General features: G+C 45.2%; 1 protein-coding gene across 2 annotated transcripts in view; it reads right to left on the bottom strand.

Moving 5' to 3' along the window:
* The window catches only part of Abcc4 (ATP binding cassette subfamily C member 4), a 202,819-nt gene that overhangs the window by 19,455 nt on the left and 162,878 nt on the right, over positions 1–20,486 (bottom strand). For both annotated transcript variants that reach the window (XM_057786383.1, XM_057786384.1), the window contains exons 26-29: positions 17,243–17,398; positions 8,672–8,761; positions 1,732–1,904; positions 999–1,104 (exon numbers count right to left, since the gene is read on the bottom strand). In XM_057786383.1, coding sequence (XP_057642366.1) covers positions 999–1,104; positions 1,732–1,904; positions 8,672–8,761; positions 17,243–17,398 — 525 coding nt within the window. The remainder of the gene's footprint in view (positions 1–998; positions 1,105–1,731; positions 1,905–8,671; positions 8,762–17,242; positions 17,399–20,486) is intronic.

The following is a 20,486-nucleotide window of genomic DNA, read 5'->3' as shown; positions in this document are numbered from 1 at the left end:
TGGTGAACTGTGAAGTTGTAAAATGTAAATAAACCCTTTATTCCCACGTTGCTTCTGGTCATTGTGTTTATTAGAGCAATAGGAAGCAAACTAGCACAGCCCTTCCCAAATAACCACACAAGTGATTTCTTTCACACTCTCAGCCTTCCTATGACTGCTGTGGGAGAATGTGCTTGCACCCTGTAAAGATTTGTCACTCAGATTGGTTTAACAAAACGCTGATTGGCCAGTAGTCAGCCAGGAAGTACAGGCGGGGTGACCAGACTAGGAGAATTCTGGGAAGAGGAAAGGCAGATGCAGTCACCAGCCAGATGCAGAGGAAGGAAGATGAAAATGCCTCACTGAGAAAAGGTACCAAGCCACATGGCTAACACAGACAAGAACTATGGGTCAATGTAAGCTGTAAGAGCTAGTTAGTAATAAGTCTGAGCTAATGGGTCAAACAGCTTATAATTAACATAAGCCTTGGTGCTTCTTTGGGACTGAACGGCTGTGAAACTAGGTGGGACAGAACTTCCATCTACCTATTTCTCTACATACGGGTGCCGATGTACCAAGGTTAGAGTACTCTGTGACAAACACTAGCCAGTACAGTGCTCATAACTATAGAGTCATTCCTTCAGCCCCAGAGAGATTAGTGTTTGGTCACGAGAAGCCAAAACAAGGTGACATGCACACAATGACACCGCTCTCCTACTCTGGAGTCTGAAACAATATTGTAACTCACTGCCTAGGTTTGGGACATTTCCATTCATATTTAAATGGTCCTGAAAATCTACTTAAGTATACTTAAAATAGAAGTATATGAAGGAGTACACAAAGGTAGACTGTCTGTAGCCCCGAGTGAGTGCACACTGAAACACTTGAGGTACTACTGGAAATAAGAGAAAAATGGACCAAGGCTTACCTTACTGACTGACTGGTTAGCTCTCAGCCTGTTCAAGGGAGGATGAACGGGAAGAGGGAGCACACATGGCTGCCACTGGGGGAGGACTCACCATTATCTTGTCACTGTCTATGATAGTGTTCAGTCTGTGAGCGATGGTAAGCACAGTGCACTGGGCGAACTTCTCCCGGATCTTCTGTTGTATTAGCTCATCAGTTCTGGAACCACAGACATCACATTTAACTCAGCAAAGACGGGGAAAGACTTAAAAGATCACATTACTCTTAAGAGTGTTTTTAAAATCTGCTTATTGTTGTTGTTGTTGTTAATATTATTATTAGACAGCTCAGGCTAGCTTTGAACTCACTATGTCATTCAGGTGACTTTGAAACCCAGAGTCTACATGAAGCTTCCACATGCTAGGATTACAGGCATGCAAAGCCACACCTCCTCCCCCCCCCCCAAAAAAATCCTAAAATCTAAAAAGTCAACTTAGAAAGAATGCAAATGATTCTCTCTCCAATGTTTGACACAGAACTGGAATTTGGAAATCTAATTTACTCAGAAGGCCTAGAATACAAGCTTAGTATCCCCTTTCCGCAATGCTTGGAGTCAAAAGGGCCTTAGATTCTGAACTCTGGCATATTTGTGTGCACGTAATGGGATACACACAGGCATAAGACGATTTTGTAAGTGTGTTAAGTAATTCTGTGCGTGACGCCACAGTGTGTCCCACATCTGAAGGGCAGACACACCCAGATGCATTCCTCAGTACCATCAAATCCTTCCCTGAGGCCAGAGTGAGAATTCAGGTTGGACCCACCACGACCACTTTAGCTATGTACCTCGGATCCACATTTGCTGTTGCTTCATCGATGATCAATATCCGATTTTTCTTCAGAATCGCCCTTGCAAGGCACACTAGTTGTCTCTGTCCAACACTAAAATTTGATCCGGATTCTGCTAATTCAGTATCCATTTTACCAGGGAGGTCTTCAATGGCCTCTTTAAGTTGTACCTAGAGATGCAGACAGAAGAATGGTATGTTTATAAATAAACTATTAAACAAATCCCTTCAACTCCAGAACTCTGCTGTACTTCTTCCCAGAAGTCTACGATGATGACAATCACCACTGATGAGCGTTGCCTGCTGGTTCTGGGTCATGAGTTAGCACTGGTTGTGCCTGTAGAGACTCCCTTGGTAAAATATAGCGAGATAGAGAATATACCTTCACAAAGATTTAATTTTACTTTCAAATTGTATGTGTGTGTGTCTGTGTATGTGTGTACGGTTACATGCGTGTAAATAAAGGTTCCCGGAGAGGCCTAAAGAGGGCATCAGATCCCCTGGAGCTGTAGTTACAGGTGATTGTGAGCCCCCTGCTGTGGAAAAGAACATGGGTTCTCCGCAACAGCAACAAGTGTTCTTAACCGATGAACCAGCTCTACAAGCCTGAGAATGTCCCTTTGTATTGGTTAGTTAAGAGAAACCTGCAGGAGTGTACAGAGACAAAAACCAGGACAGAATAGCCATTGCACAGTGCTGGAGAGGTTGGCTACACCGAGTTGATAGAACACTCTAAACCCATCATCACTTGGATGACCCATAACTCTACAAATTTATCAAAATCACTGAACCACACTGCTGCAGGGACCACTTCCTGTTACGTAAGTTGTACCTCCAAGAAACTGGTGCATTTCAGAGCCACCCACCCCATCACCCTAACTTTCTTCCAGTCACATGACACCCACTCAGAACCTTTCTCCAGAAATCATGGAAGTCTCTCAGAAATGAAGCTCTTTCCACATGGAAGATGTCCAATAGAGAATGAAAAACAGGATCACTGCAGTCAAGTCCCCCAACAGACATTCTGCACAGGAGCTAAGTCGAAATTCCACACAGCCCTCTGAAGAAAGAATATTGTAGGTACCCCGCCGTCCTGGAAGGTTTTATCAACCACAAAAGCCTTCAAAAGCTCAAACAATTGGGAACTACTTATTTAGTGTCAGGACCCCCGGAGCGCGTCCCTTCCTAAGTTTGGTCTCCCATCACTGAAGCTATCACGTGCATCTACTTTAACCACAGCGATATTCCACAGTGAATGACAACCCATGGAAAGAATACAATACCTTACTGCCCATCTATGATAGACTTTTAGTAATCTATCTTTGAAAAACTTGAATAATAAGTTGAATAAGACATCAGACTACATCACTAGGTTGTGGTTCAGTCCTATGAATATTTGCTCCTGGAGAAATTTTACAGAACAAAGGCCAAACTTGGGCTATCCTTGAGAGTTTCAGAACAAAGGGTCCATCCATACACTTCATTCAAAGAGCAACAGATCAATGAGTGGGCTCTGGGGCTCGAACTGAGATCCCCAGGCTTGTAAGGCAAGTCCTTTGTCAACCGAGCTATCTCCCTAGCCCAGATTTTAAATTCGTAAACTGAAAAATGTAAACCTAGCGGGGTGGTGGTGGTGCAGGCCATTAGTCCCAGCACTCAGGAGGCAGAGGCAGGCGGATCTCTGTGAGTTCAAGGCCAGACTGGTCTACAGAGTGAGTGTGAGAACAGGCTTCAAAGCCACATAAAAACCCTGTCTTGAAAAACCAGGAAAAAAAGAAAAGCCTGAGCTTAAGTTCCACCTGGCTCTGCCAATGACGAATTCCTGACTTTTCCCTGTCTCAGCTTTCTTACCTGCAAACGAAAGACAATGTTATCATAACCCAGATGTCTATCTCCAAACACTGCCTGCTGGGATATAAAATGAGTCACTACAAGTAAGTATTTACAGCAGCGCCTGCTACAAAGAGATCAATCGGCGTTACCTATTACTAATAATGCCGTCACCCGGCTCTCTTCATGTTCTGAGGTTTATTGCACCGACTAGTCTGCATTTTGAATGCATAACCATTTATGATGTCCCAACTTCTTCACAAGAATTCCAGCTCCAAGTGGGAGTGTTCTGTCTCTCTTGATGATTACTGTAATAGCTTAAGAATATACGATGCCTACATAGCACGCTCTCAATAAAGAACTGTTCTAACACATGACGAGTCAGAAGAATGTCTCGTCCATATCTGTTTCTACAAGTTAGAGAATAAATTCATATGAATGTATATACTTTATATAGAACACAATCACATTAAATGGCATTGTAATAGAAACAAATGGCTTATAAAAATTAATTGGTCCCAGGATATCATAATAGTCCAATTAAAATATGGAAAGCATCTTAAAATTGTAATTAAGATGATACAATTATAGTATTCTAAACTGTTTAAGTACAAAATAGTTCATATTATATCTTAAGTTTGGAAAAACAATGAAATACACAAAACTGATAGTGCTCATAAATTCTCTGAAGTTATCATTACAACCATCTTCCCTACTATTAGTATCGCATGGAAGACATCCCAGAATCCTTTGCAGATTGATAGGGGTGTTAGACTCTTGATGTAATTTTCTGTCCTATTAAAAGGTCAAGGCAGTTTCTTTATTTAACCAATGAAATCAACGGATTAGAAAGAAATCACTCCCACATCAGACTCTGCTTCCCTCTCTTTGAAACTTGCTATGGTAATCTGAATGAGAAATGTTCCTTGTAGGCTCACGTGCTTGAGTGGTCCCCAGTCAGTGTTGCTGTCTAGGGAGGCCATGACACCTTTAGGAGGTGCAGTCTTGGTGGAGGAGGTCACTGGGGTGGGCTTTGAGAGCGTATAGCCTCCTCCAATTCCTGTTACCTTTCTTTCTACTTCCTGTGTGTGGACGGAAATGTGATAGGCCAGCTTCCTGCTGTCTGTTCCATGCCTCCCTTGCCATGACAGATTTTATCCCTCTGGAACAATAAGCCAGAGTGAGCCCTCTCTTCCCCAAGATGCTTCTCATCCGGGTGCCCGATCACAGCAACAGAAAAGCAACAGACAGATTACTGACGTTACATCAAGAAAGGCTGCTGTGGTGGGAAAGAGAGCCTGAGATGCAATCACTGAATGAAGTCACAATAGAGCCCAGTCCAGGAAATCCACAGATGAGGAGAGAAGGGCCATGCGTGGAAAAGCGCTAAGTCACACACTTCCTGATGGGTGCTCACATGCCTTCACCATGGTCTCCTGTAGTGATATTTTGTTTGTGTTCTGACAAATAGGGCTTGCCTGAGGATCAGAGCTCAGAGCTAAGCCACTAGTTAGCCACAGAGGCCAGGCAGTGTTGGCGCACACTTTTAATCCCAGAACTTGGGAGACAGAGACAGACTGATCTCTGTAAGTTCAAGGCCACCCTGGGCTACACCAGATTGAATTAGTCTAAAAGAGAAACAGAGACAAGTGGTGGCAGCTCACAGCTTTAATCCCAGCACCAGGGAGGTGGAGACAGGAAGTGATAGGGCTGGGCGGAGAGAGGAATATAAGGCAGGAGGAGACAGGAGCTCAGTGCAGTCTGAAGACGCACTCTGAGGAATCACGGAGACAGGACTGCCCCTCCAGTCCGAGCACTGGTAGAGGTTAAAGCTCTCTCTAGTGGCTGGTCACTCTGCTTCTCTGTCTCTCATTAGTTTCCCCCATTAATATCTGACTCCAGGTTTTTATTATTAAGGACAATTAGAATTCACTCGACAGGGAGTTGCACCGCATTCTGGCAGACACCATCCATGAGGACCCTGCAGACCCAGCCTATTCTTCATGGTCTGTCCTGGGGTCCATGCTATTTACAACAGAAATAACGCAGGGCTGATGCGCTGCTGGTTTTAACTGCTGTGAGCAACTGGCAGGTTCCATCGCTAGCGACCACCTCTGTCTTCTTGTGGAGCTACCGCTGCTTCCTGGACGCTCCAGTAGATACTAACAGCAGCAACATTTCCTCTGTTATTAGCTTATATTCAGAGGGAACTTTCAGTACATCCAGAAAGTTAAAAAAACAAAATGAACAATATTCATAAGATAGTCTCTCTTCTGAAAGACAAATTTGTTTTTTCCCCCTCTGGTATTAGTAAGAAATAGGAGGGCTTTAAAAACACATTTCTTTCTACTTGAGGTTGTTAGAGATGACAGTGCTCTCTGAAAGATCCTCAAGTGAACTCCATGGGCTTGGGCTCCCATCTGCATTCACATCATTGACAAAAGGGTCGGGTGTTTGTGTTGGTTCCTCCTCCTGCCTCCCTCCCCCCCGTCTCTCTCTATCTCTCTGTCTCTCTCTTTCTTACACAGGTTATCCTAAGTCCATAGACCCTCAGTCAAGTTTTAGTCTAACAACAACAGCCAAGGCCATCAGCTTTCCTACCATTCACGGAGGCAGAATTTGCTCTGGTTTAGAAACACTGTAAAGACGACGCCACGGAGAGAATGGAATATAGCAATCCAGGGAACCTGCCTGGTTGCTTCCAGTGTACCTCCCCAGACACACACACACATGCACACACACACACTCGCTTCCAGCGTACCTCCCCAGACACACACACATACACACACACTCACTTCCAGCGTACCCCCTCCCCCGAAGGCAGCTGAAACTATATCATAAATATAATATTGATTCTAATGTTTAGAAAATATCCTACTCTGCTTTTTAAAAATATTAGCAAGGCAATTGTTGCTAAAGAAAACCCATGACGGGGTAATTGCCATACTTCTCTCCTGATGCACAAGGAAACCCAGAAGCAGGGTGCAGACCCCCGCCATGCTTGAACTCTGATCTGTCTGTGTCTTTTCTCATTTCTGTTTACAGCAGCCTCAGGTGGAGCATGAGCACAGGCGACCCTCAAGACTGTCCGACGTTTCCGCCACCTCTTTTGTCATATGCGAGAAGCTACGAAAATTTCATTCTGTCTATAACAGACGAAAATAGGTGTCAGGCACCCAAGTTTGAAGATGCCTTTTGACGGGACTGGGTCTCAATTAGCATTTCTTCGCCGCTCATGGAACGATATATTTCTAAAGTGATTTTACTATCTGAGAATCTCTGAAGAGAAATTTAAGCTCTGAAGCGAAGAGAAAAAATGATTTACTAGTAATTCCTGTTTTCTCAGGGTGTGTCACAGGCCTCCTGTTGCTTCGTCCTGTCTTTCCATCCTCTGTGATCTCTGATGTGTAACTGTTCTTTCCCTATATCTTCTTAGAATTTTCCTACAGAAAAATCTCACAGACGGATGAAACCGGAGACCAGTCACCATTCCGGTTGGACTTGGAGAAGAAGGCAGCCGGTTCAAGCCGGGAAAACAAAGTCCCCAGAGCCACTGGGAAGCGGGGTGGGTGTGCAATGACTTGGCACTGTCATGCCCTCAGAAGCAGGAATTGCTGGCAGGAAGCTGCCAGACCTCCAAACTGGTGTGCCCACAGTCAGAACCCATCTGAAGCTAAAGATTTCAGAGCGTACCTGAAAGGCTGACAGGGACAAGTGAGCTACCTCAAGACATTAACCGCTGATGACAGCGAGGAACTGATCCCTGAGGTTTTGTGTTTTCTAGTTTTTGTTTTTAAGAAATAAGCCATGCTCCCATATTGATTAAATGCTTACTTTTTAAAATTAAGACCTATCTAGGTCTTAGGAGGGATTGTGGTCTAAGATACAATTTCTATTATTAAGCAGCTTACAATTAATTTGCAGAACTAGAGGGAACTTGCAAAATAATTATCTCTAAACATATAGACCAGAAGCAACTTAATGGTCAAAATCCTCGCCTGTGTGGGAAAGGAATCTCCAAGAAGCGGTCTGCAAGGACGCACTACACAAATAATAAGAAAATCCTCCCAGATTAAAGGTATCAATACAGAAACATAGCCAAGGCTCCAGGAGTCTGTGAGCTGGACTCCCTGTGGCGTCACAATGACAGGGTTGTCAGTAAGTATCACTCCCGTAGTCTGTGTAATTTGCCCTCACAAACACCTTCTTAGGAGGCTCCGAAGCACCGTGTAAGTATGATCTCACTTTTCGTTCTGTTAGTAATGAAAACAAATGCCTCATTTTCCTAGATGCTCGCCTAAAACAGAGCAGTGGGGTAAACGGCTGCGGCAGTTTGCACCTTCTGAGCAGAACTGCCCATCTTCGTCGTCTCAGCTGTGCGTACTTACGGGAGTCGGGCATGACAGCCCGTGGACCGCTGACATTATCCAGCAGGAGGAGCAGACGGCGAGGGCCACTAGACCGTCACAGTTGCACCTTCTGTTCACCTGTATGCCATTCTGCCCTGCACGGCCTCGGCCCTGCACATGGACTTGGGGGGTCTCAGGGAGAAGCTAGAGTAGACAGGGGAAGGTTCGTGGAAGGGGGACTCGCTCTACAAAGCCACAGGGAAGCCACCACCCACGTTAGAATCAGATGTTCCAGATGTTAGTGGCTGCTGTAGGTCACCCATACTTCTCCCTGCAACATTCTCATCCATGCTCTGAGAGTGACCTAATAAATCCACTGGTTCCCCAGGGGGATCTGTGGTGGAAATGAACTCTGATTTAGTCTTGGGACCATATGAATACCGAGTGGGTAGATATTTTTTATGCGTCTGCCCTGGGGAGACTTCTCGCAATAGTGGCTCAGGCTACTTAGTCACTAGAAGAGTTTGAGTTCTGTGAAGGACAAGTAAGATCATGTATTGACTGAGCCAGCTTTTGGAGCAACACGAGGTATATTATTTTGGACTGCCACCATCAATACATACTCTACACCCACCCAGCTCATGAATGCTCCCCGAGGTGTCAAATAAAGGGCCATGAGCTCCCCACCAGCTCCCATGAAAGGCTTGCTCTGAACATACGCACATATGCATCACATATATGATGAAGAAGGTCGCTTACCTCTTCTAAGGCGTTCCACAGCTCCTCATCAGTGTGCTCATTGAAGGGGTCCAGGTTTTTCCGCATTGTTCCAGTGAACAGAACAGGTTCCTAAAAGCCCAGAAGAGTGAATGGCATCTGACTTTCAGAGCAGAAAAGACAGGCGAAAAAACGCACCAAAGCTCACTACAATCATCAGTTCTAAGGTTTCACACACTTATTTACCAGAGGTCAACTCTATTATAATTTCCCCTCTTACAAAACGTGCCATTTTAAGAAGGGAATGAGGGAAAGGGGAGTTCCTGTTGCTGAAAGCTTTCCTGGAAGTAAACACAGATACATTTATTTGAGTAACATGACATCAACCGAACTATAAAAATGACTTGCCAATCCTGATTAGGATTCTGGAAAACAAGAATTAGCATGATTAGTTGAAGTTTGTGCTTGAGGTAAAAACTGTTTAGTATTTTCTCCTTTGATAAAGTGTCTTCTGGGATCGGAATCTCTTTGAATACCTGCCGGGACACGTTCTATTCTTTGTTCAAAGAGGATACCAGCTAATGGGGCCAGTGACACCAGATGGGAATGGCCCCTGAGGCTGCATCAGCCCGTCCCCACACCACCTTGCCTGGGCATCAGGGTTACCTGTCTCAATGCAACCTCATTACCTTCGAGGGCAAGGTCACCTGAAACCCATTGTGAAGCAAGGGCGGCAACACTTCTTCCATCCTCCTGTTTCAGGAGCCCACAGGGAAACTGCTCTTGAATCACCAGCCGCCTTCTAGATCTCAAGGGAGCACCTTCTAGGTAGGTTAGGAAGGCTGTGCAGATTTTCTTCTAGAAGAGCCTATCAATCTCATAACCTAGACATGAGTAGAGGAGAAGAGGCCAATTGGCTGTTCTCAGTGAAAGGCATAGATACAGAAATCGAGAAGCCATGGCTCTTCCACAGGTCCTGGAAAACTGCGCCCGGCCTATAAATGTGGGAAGTCACCAAGCCTTGAGGCAGGGACTTTAACACTTATAACAGAGGAGGAGGAAGAGGAGGAAGAGGGGGACTTTTCTCCAAAGACTGATACTGTCACCTGCCTCTAAATTTTAGACTGGCGACAGAAAAATACGGGTGTGGAAGTTCAGTGGTGTACCACTCCCAAATATGTACCCCTCAGCAAAATCCCTAAGCTAAATGACACTATCATTGTATTTTATTTGTGCAAAGTTGATTGGGCAACCTTAAGAAATTTGAAAATGGCTACTGACTTGAACTGAACACAAAAGGCTTATCTAAGGTTATGCTTAAAATTACAGAATTTAAGAGAGCCTAAGTAGCTGCCTGCATATGGTGGGAATTTATCGGGAATAAACGTCATTCCACTGGCTTCAGAATTAAAACACACACAGAGACAGACACACATATGCCCTCCCGTGCACATGTGCATGCACGCTCATACACCCCATGCACTCTAACACACACACACACGAGTCACGATCAGCTCAGAGACTCCAGGCAGACAGCTGACTCTGCTCCTGCTTACACGAGGTCCAGACGGCATGCCGCCATCTACCACCCTTCCTCTCTGGTGCTCTCCTCACGCCACCACAAAGGCTCAACGCCATGGCCGCTATGTCACTCAGGGACTCCAACTGAGTGGCTCTAAGGATGAATGTATGAGGAGCTCCAGAGGTAAACATGGTCAAGGAATCAGCCATGCGAGAAGCAAGAGATGGCCTCGTTGTCTACACTAAAGACAGGCCATTTTCCTTGTCCAGGATAGCTGATGTTACCTTCAGGCTCCTCTCAGACAGCAAAATCACACACAGCCAATGTCAGGTCTAGACTCAGGCACGGCCTCCTAAACTCACAATGCCGATGCCCTGTCCTGAGCAGCCTGGTTCATGATGAAATGTTCATAATTAGCACAGTAGAATGGCGCTTTGGTGCTCTAGAGAAGTCATGGAAATGCAGTCTGGTCCAGTGCCCCGTCTCCTGACCAGGTCCTCCCGGTTGTCTCAGCCACACCTTCTCCTTTAGGAGGCTTCTTTACATGGACACACCTGAGGACCAGTGAGAGACCCTTCACAGGCCATGCAGAACACAACACCTGCTCTATCTTGTGTTCTAAATGTCAGTCTCAGCAGAAGGCCCTTGGGAGGCTTGACTATCTCCAGACCATTGTTCACTAAAATAAGGGTCTCTATTAAATCTATACTGTCAATTAAAGGGAATATTGGGCAATCTCTCATGTTTATTTAGCAATATTAGAAGAAAATAAAAGAGCAATTTTCTTTGTTACGACACACTGGATATATATTTCATAAGGAAAATTTCATCAAGACTTGTTGAACAAGGAGAATGATTTAATAAAACATTAACAGGTTGAAGCTATATTTTCTTTAAAACCAACAGGCAATTTGTTCACAATGGTTGTTTTACTATGCCAACATATATTACACATGGCGCTCACTTCCTTTATGCACCTGCCAAATAAAAAGCCCTAATATTATCTTCAGAAGGTCATAAAAGCATTCACAGCAGACACACACTGAGAGAGGAGATAAGGGTCAAGCTAATTTTCAGTTCTGATAGGTATTATTATTTAAAGTGCCCACCTCCATGCAATGAAGTTCACAAACTAGGCTTATAAATAAAAAGGGCTGTAAAACGTTTGCAGGCAGAAGATTTCAGTGTGGATATCAATGGGAGGAACGGATAACCGAATTTATTAGCATTGGTGCCCTTTCTCTGATGGTACAGTTTTTAATATGGGTTTTATTTAACCTCCAGTTAGCTAGCATGGTAAAATTAGGAAAATAAATAAATGCATGTGTTCAACACATCAATAAAATCAGAAGACAAGGATCAAATTCGTTTATGATCATCCTCAAGTTAAAAGTTTTAAACCTTTGTGCCCCATTCAGTAGCAAGTTTGGCTGTTCCTCACCCATGGCTGGCACGTCACCCTGGGATGGCTCGTCTAAGTGAGAGCATCTGGGGTAGTAAGCCGATAGTCGGGAGACTTTAGGCCTTTTGAAAGCACTGACTGCAGGCCAGGCCTCCATTATGTTAGGGAGAAACCCAACCCCTTAAACAGCTTCAGACACTTAAGCCAACCAGGGGCCAAGACACTTAAAAATGAACAACATAAAGTTCAACACTCACTTAAATCATTTTGGGGCACAAACTAGGAAACACCCCTGTGCTAAAATCTGTACTCAGCGGGAGCTAGACTGCTGTTTTCACGGGTCTCCTGAGCTCCCTTCTTCTCCAGACCCTTATTTGGGAAGCATCTTTCCTGGTCTCAAAGGTGGAGTCACCTGAAGTCACTCAATCTCAGGTCCTTCTTTTCTTCTTTGAACTCTGTAGCCTCTGAATGAACCGATCATCATGCATTTTCAGAAGAAAAGAACATTGTTCGCCCACAAAGGAAGAAGAATTTAAGTCCTGTAAAGTCGCCTTTAAATACAAAAAGGTCACCAGCTCCGGGGAGAAGTGCCTTGGGTTTTAATGAAGACTTCAGTGTGTGAACAAAGGCGAACTGCATTAGGCTGGGATCCAATTGTATTTCTTTACTAGTAATAGCAAACCTTCCCTCTTTTCTCTTACACACACACACACACACACACACACACACACACACACACACACGTCATCAGAAAGGGGCCTTAAAGAGACACACATCAGTTCTGCTTAACCTTTTAAACTCATTAAAAGCTCAGGGGGATAAAAAAAAAATAGAGTGGGCTATTTAAAAAGCACCTGGCTTTTTTGTTTTGGTACAAACAAAAGGAATCTATTAAACATACAAAAAGAATCTGTTTGATCATGACAGCGATTCTGGCTGCTAGTGCACATCAACCCCTGCTGTAAACGGGAAATCTGCGGCGAAATTGCTCTTTGGTTGAAAACATTTCCTTGGTGCCAAAGAGACAGGGCTCTGGTTGTTAAGAAATTCCATCCAGAGGAAAAAAAAAATCGAAATCTACGTTTGCAGATGCTCTCTGATAAACTACTTCCGGAAGCCAGGTTCATCTTGGGACTCTCTTCGCCAAAGTGGGAGGGGTACAAAGGAAGTCCAGGTGTTCTGCTCCAGGTTACAGGGGTGGCTTCGCAGGCTGCCTTCTTAGCTCCGCCCTAGTTCACCGAAAGGGGCTGCAGGTATTCGGTCCAGATCTGTCACTGCTCTTGGGAACCCACTTGGTCCTTAACCCCTATTTCTGAACTGCCCCTGGGAGATTCAAAGAAGATGGGATCTTAACCATCACCCAAGGGAGGAGCTGAGAGGAGATCAGGAAGCTGCTGTTCCCCAGAAGATGCTGGCCTGGTCTCTCTGGACCTGTCACTCAAGCAGGACTTGTAGCACCATCAACTGTGGCTCCTGCCCCTTTAGGGAAGTGGGTGACAGGCGAGACCCTGGAAATGCGAGGATGGGTTGTGGCCACGGTTGCGTCCCCTGGCACTCCCTTAGCCCATGACACACAGTAAATCCTGGTTTCTGCAATGCTTTTCTTTCTGTGCTCAGTGTCACTTGAATTTTTCTGGCAAAACAACCTTCACAAACCAGTCTTTGGGAACTGCCTGGCCGTGCCAAAATCCTCAGGAGATGCCGCCTGCTGGCTGGCTTGACTTGACTTCTGACTTTATTTTCTTTGGCTATAGTTTTGGGAGCCCTTTCTAGGTAGGGCGGATAGAAAGGCAATGACTGAAGTATCTGGTCAGACATCATTTGTTACAAACATGCATCGAGAAAAAGAATGCAGAGCTTGCTGGTGCTGAGTTCTGATGCTTCTACTATGTAAAATAAGATGAGGCCAGAATTCCCCTGGCCTCAGTTTCCTTCCTGGCCCTACCTACCTTTCAGTGCAGCTACGACAAAGGTTCCCCTTTCCCAGGGTATTAATAGGCAGCTGGCCCCAGTCCACCCAGGCAGGGCAGCAGGGCCCAGCGTTTTCAAAGGGCAGGCGCGACCAGTGGCTCATGAAATCACTTTTGTGGCTCGTGATCACCATTTTGTCTTTTATATGAACTAGACTAGAATAAATAGAATAGAAAATATCACAGCACCGGGTGGAGTAACTGTGCACTATGAGATGTTTGTTTCTGGGCAGGTGTGTGTGGAGGCATATACGGGACCCTGTTGGCCATGGATCCCAGTTTAAACCAGTAAGATCCAGAGGATCAGGGGATGGGGAATGTCTCCAAACTCCCGTTGCCGGCTCCCCAGCTTCTGTGCCTTCATTGCCAGCTCTAACAAATGACGATGACAACAGAATTGTTGAGAGGGCTGAGAGGTTAGGGAGAAACGTGAAGGAGCCCACAGACATGAGGAATGACATCTCCTGGCCGGCTGCAGAAATGTGAAGGGTGTGGGCGGGGCGGAGAATAAACACAGAGGGTTTCCTGTTGGCTGTCCAGTATTAACGGGCTACCAGACGTTGGGAAAAGCCTTGTTCTTGTTGTCCGTCTCTGAGAAGTATCTGTGAGGTTTGGGGGAGTTTGATGACTTTTTTTCCTGTCTCACTAACTTTTATTTATATAAATAATCTGATTTAAAGAAAACCACCAGGGATTACAGCAGCATAAACTGAAATGTATGAGCCAAGTCTTTCTAGAATGTGTTTTATACCCAAGGGCCAGTATTCTAATCCTGAATAATAGTTACTATTTCCTGAACATTCTTAAGAACCACCGTGGTCTTGTGTAGTGGCTCCTTCATGAGGCGTCTGTGCAGGAGCTAAGCTTCTGCGGCCAGGTGAGGTTACTTCATGGAGGCCACGCACTCCCGGCCGTCGGAGGAGGGACATAGAGGATGTGCTGACATTAAGCACACGCCCTTAAACAGTCTATTCTGGGTGCTTTGTGAGCTGCACACTCTCTAAATTGTTTCTTTTATCAACCAACTCGTATCTGGGAGACAGGCACAGAGAGGATCTGTGCCCTCCAATGCTTGGTGACCCCAGTCTACAAGGATGCAAAGCTCTGTTAGCACCGTTTTGTGAGCACATTCTCGGGAGCAGATCCACAGAGCACTTGCACAAAGGGAGGGTGGGAACTCATGGAACAGAACCAAACCCGGTGATGTCAAGGTGTATTCAGTCTTCGCTCAGATGTGCTTCCAAAACATTCCCAGTGGAGCCAAGAATCATCTAACGCTGCTTCTTTATTTAGAGTTCTTTTATGTACACGAGCACACATTTCTTATTAAGCAGCATTAAAAGTAGCATGGGGCACGTTTCTAGAGCCTTTCATGCGCACACGTGCGAGGACTTTACAGTCACGCCTAAGATCAGGTGAACAAATCTTCACAGACAGCACCGGGGTCTGAACTCCAGTTCTTCTGTAGCCACACTTTAGAGAGCCTTATGGGAAGGGAGACGGCTTCCACTTTTTCTTGTCCTTACAAGGGTTGTGTTTTGATCTTTACAAGAGCTTGCCGGAATATATACACAACATGAAGTCTGTCCCTTAATCAGTGTTTTTACCATTATTATTACGATTACATGTATGTGAGAATGCACAAGCACACGTGTGCTGGGGTGTACTTGGGGAGGTGAGAAAACAACTTTTGGGACCGGTTTTCTCCTTCCAGCCTGTGGGTAAAATGAGAGTTGAACTCAGGTCCTTAGGCTTAGCGGCCGTCTCTTTACTCACTGAGCTGTCTCGCCGGCCCCTCCCCTCTTCATCACTTCAAGACTCACAGGTCAACAGTATTAACTGTCTCTATACTTTTATGTAGTGGTCATCAACAATCGCTGGGCTTTTGTTAATCCCCATATATATTAGACAAAGCTACTCCCATCCCAGCCTTCCCTAGTCTTGGATGGACACCATGCTCCTGTGTCTCCATGGAGTTGACCAGTCCTCACATGCGCAGAACCATTTGCTCTCTGCTTTTCTGTGACTGGCTGGTCTGAGTTTTTAGAGTTTGTACCCATGTTGCAGCACGCATCCGCATTTCTTCCTCTTGTAAAGCTGAGAAACTTCCTACTGTTTGTATAAGCTGTTTTGTCTTTAGCTATTCATCTGTTGATAGACGCTTGGGTGGTTTCCACCTCCTGGTTACTGTGAATGCCACTGCTACAAACACAAGTGAATGACTATCTCTGCCATTCCCTACACACACACACACACACACACACACACACACACATATATAATGGTATATGCATGCAAACACACACGCATAGACACATGTGCGCACACATACACACACATGCACACATAGAATGGCTGGATAATGTGGTAGTCCTATCATCCGTCTTATGAGGAGTCTCCATGCTGTGTCCTACACGGTCTGTATCATTTTACATTCCCACTAGCAGAACACAGAGTTCTGATTCCTCCACAACCTCATCACAGTGGAGGGGCAGTTCTGTTATTTTACAGGTCAGCGTAGGAAGGAATAGATGAAGGGGGTCACAGACTCAGAGCACACATCTCCTTCTCCCAGAGCGTTAGGTTCTCTGTCCTTTATAATAAAACAAACAAAGGCCCATGATTGGCGCATGCTCAGAAAGCAGGGCTGCTTGGCCTTTTCCTTCGTCTCCTCTCTGTATCCCTCACGTCAGGGATGAGTGGGGGGGGGGAGGAGAGGTTCTCCAGCTCCCCTTGATGGCCAGATGATAATATGCTCAAATTGAAGTCCCAAACAGCAAGCCTGGGGCTGAATCCATGCAAGTGTCCAAAGTGGGGGCAGGAGGAAGCCATCAGGCTCCACAGCTGCAGGCGGCAGGCCTGTGGGGTCAGGCCCTGTGCTGCCCGTGGCTGTCTACCTAGAGGATAGTAATTACTCAATAAAGACTTTCTGAATTATGCTGGGTACAACTAAAAGCAACTCAACAAGAAGCTAAAATAAACTAAGCTTCTGGTGTGTACGTAATCCAGTCTCTAGACGCTGCCAGAAGTCTTCTGCTGTGAAACAGCCAAACAAAAAAAAACCAGGTCAGCCCAGGAGGAAACGGAAACTCAAACCTCTACTATCATGGCGGCCGGTGTGAGGCGCCCAGCATGCACCGAGGTAGCTAGCCTTCAGCACAGTTCTCAGAGCTGACACCGCAGTGCAAGCCTTTCCAGGTGCCCCCCAGGACTCTGCTCCCTCCCCCGTTAACAGGCGCATTCTGGGAGTGTCTACACAGCCCTTCTCTGCTCCACAGAAGACCTCTGCATGGAGATGACCATCCCTGAAAGGGAAACGGGGAGCTCACTGCCTACAGCAGAAGTCCCTCATTGCACCTACAGTCTTCTGACCACTAAATATTATTTAATTATCAGTGAATAAAAGTGTAACACCTGCGGAAGCTGAATCCAGAATGAATCTAGGTAAGAAGTACTGAATCTTCCCTAGTCTGTCTGTCTGTCTCTGACTCCACAAGCACGCACGTGCACACACACGCCCCCACCCCCCCAAAAGCACACACACACGTGAGATAGCTATGAACATAGCTGTTAAAACTATCTGCTGAATTATGTCTTATTGCCTGTTGGTTAAAGGATCAATCCTTTCGTCCAATTAAAAAGCCAGCAATAAAACTAAAAGCAATTAAACTTCAGTACCCCTGCAGAAGAAACACGTGTGGACGCTCTAACTTGCATACCTGAGGTATGATTGACATTTTCTTCCTTAAATCATGAAGTCCAATTTCAGTTGTCAAGATCTTATCAATCCAAATTTTCCCTTCGGGTTCTGACAGTCTGAAAAGGGCCGAGATGAGGGAACTTTTTCCAGCTCCTGTTCGTCCCACGATTCCAACCTATAAAGACATCCAGAGGATTGCACATTAACCATATGTAACTGACATAGGCGAGCCGTTCCATTTTCCAAGGTAAATTATGACACTTTCTACTGTGTGTTGTTTCTACCTACAAGTTCCTCAGCCTCAGCTCTGCAGTTCTTCACGGTGGGCACTGACCTGGATGCCAAATAACATCCCTGGGGTGTCCTTTCTAGATGTCCCTAGCAGCCTCCAAACTGTGGGGACCTGAAATGCCAAGTCTTGGTAAAAGTGCCCCTGGATAAGACCCGCTGGATACAGAAGAGTCCTATGAATGTTAGGGACTAACCAGTAGCGTCCTCAGGATGTGGTGAGAAGGTGGATTTTCATGAGCATCACTTCCAAGGTCTGGGTGCACAGAACCTTGGGAACTGCCTGGATAATTCCACAGAGGAGTTAACGGCTCATTCCAGAAGTGTTATACATAAAGATGCATCATTTCAACCAGCGTCCTATCATTTACAATGAATCCATCTTTGCCGGAGAAACTAAACCGCTTGTGGTTATTAACTACTTAGTTATGCTGTGGCTCGAGAGGAAATACCTTCAAATTTGCAAATGCAGGCCTCCGCATCTTAAAAGACGGTAACCGGTAGCCCAAACATGCGTAATGAGATCAACAACAGCAGCACTAACAAACAGCCTTTGCTATTTACACGGCTCCTTTTCATCTGAGCAGTTCAAAAGGCAGTTTACAAACCAATTAATACTTACAATTGCCCCTTGGGAAAAATTTGTGTGAAGAATCATTCCTCTTATTAAAGTCAGAGCAGAGAGAAATGAAGGGCACTGACAATGAGATCACAGAATCAATATAAGAAGGGGATTGCTGGTCAGGGAAAAACTGAACTATGAAAGCAGAAGACTAGCCTTTTCTCCGGTGAGCCGGCTCAACCGGTGAGAGCATCCAAAGAGATGACATCATTCTTATTAAAAATTTGGAATCAATGAAGAGCATAGACATGCTTCCTACGACTTGCAAATTAATTCAGTAAATTAAAAAAAAATACCTCACCATTCAAACAGGAAGGAACCAAACTCAACCACCTACTGGTTATATGCTGGGGATTTTACATGTTACGTCAATTTGAATACTTTCAAACACAATCAGCAACGGCCCTTCAAAAAGTCTAGAGAGTAACTACAGGAAAGGTAGCTGTTTGTAAGTTTCTGGAATCCCTGAAGCCCTTATCCATTCCATGGAGGCACTGACACCCTGCTGAGGGCTGGATTTTGTACCTAGCTATGTCTCTGCATACACATGTATGATTCACTCATCTCAATGAGGGAAGAGCTGAGAGACAGGGAATGCTGAAGCAGTCTGACGACAGAAGGGGGAACTCCGGACTTAAGGGGGAATAATTTAAAGCAAAACAGAACGCTACTTTTTCCCATCAAAGTAAAAAAACAAACAAAAAACGATCATCTGAAATACTTTCACAGGTAACTGATCGATTTTCATAGATGCCAATGGAGAAGGATACCACCAAGTTTATGGAAATACCAAAAAGTGACATATAGAGATGGTCTAATATTAGCTATTTTCAATTGCCTGTTTTCCCAACTTACACAAGGTTGATCTCTAACAATCACAGCAACACGCTAGACTTTAGAAAAAGATTGTGTGTGTGTGTGTGTGTGTGCGTTCATCCATGAATGAGGGCATATGCATGAGAGAGTGGGTACCTAGGAGGCAGAGCCCTGGAAGCTGGACTTTCAAGCAGTTGTGAGCTGCCCACTGTGGATGCTAGGAACCAAACTTGGGTCTTCCAGAAGAGCAGTATATGCTACTAACAGACGGGCCATCTCTCCAGCCCCAACATGCTAGACTTTTTATGTGGATCAGTCTTCATAGTCCATGTTCAGTAGGACCAATAGCTAATGCCCCATTCAACACAGCTGCTGCTTTGGACTTCCCTCGACTTCCTAGCTTCTTCCCCAGAAAGATGCCAGGCTCTCATTGCCCATCTTACTTCCAGGAACCTCGCAGGCAGCCTGACTTCAAGTTCCAAAGATCCTCTGTTTCCCAACACAATCCCTCTGTTTTTAACTCCCACAGTCGACTGCAGAATGCAAGGTCACATTAAGAACAAATAAAATAAACTCATCCCAATTAAAATCAGGGCAATCAATTTGCAAAGTGAATCAACACTAACCCTGAGTTCAGCGTGCTGACGGAATGATGCTTAACATGTGGATGCATGTGTGTGCATTTGTGTGGTGTGTGTTCCTAAGATGGAAACTCAGGTATCTAAACGATGCTGTAGCCACTTACTATTTCATATACATATTTAAGGCACATGTAAGAGTTCACATGATTATTTATTGAATAAATCTCTGATCTGTGGATGTTTCAGCTGCTTACAAAATATTTCTGCTGTTATAAACAGCATCATATCAACTATCCTTGAGGCTACGCCTTTGCAAACAACCTTAATTATTTCCCTAAGATAAATCCCTCGGCACGGAACTACTGAGCAACAGGTATAAGCACTTCAAAAGAAGATGCTGAGTCTTGCCAAGCCAGCCTCCAGATGCAAGTTCTTGATCTCCACTGGCACCCACGGCTCTTGTGCATCCCCACCCAAATGCTACAACTTTGTTCTAATCAGCAGTAATGTGATTCCCCAAAGGAGAATTCTCCATTCGTGTCTCACTAGGAGATGACCACTGCTGGTGTCCTAGGCTCTCTGGGTACCCCTCGCAAATGCAGCCTCTAAGGCTTCGCTCTGCTCCTGGTGTTCCACCCAGGAAACCGGTATATGCACACCTGACTGACTTATCCACGCTTAGCTCCACAGGACCTCGTCCAGGGTTCCTGCACAAGAGCCTGTGTGTTACACACTTGGCACACCTGCCTAGCAGGTGGAAAGGAGTGTGATCCCTCCTATCCAGATGCCTTTCACACTCATTTCTATCTGCTGATATCACGTGTTTTTCAAGTGTCTACTGCCACCAAACACTCGATCTGTCTCTCATGTGCCCATCTCCATTCCTAACGAATTCCCCAATACTTTTTCTTTAAGCATCTACAAACGCCACGACATGACATCTTCAAGCGACTCTA

Source organism: Chionomys nivalis, chromosome 12 (assembly GCF_950005125.1).
Source record: "Chionomys nivalis chromosome 12, mChiNiv1.1, whole genome shotgun sequence".
NCBI lineage: Eukaryota > Metazoa > Chordata > Mammalia > Rodentia > Cricetidae > Chionomys > Chionomys nivalis.
The sequence above is the reverse complement of the archived record's forward strand: the minus strand, read 5'-3'. Positions and strand labels throughout refer to the sequence as shown.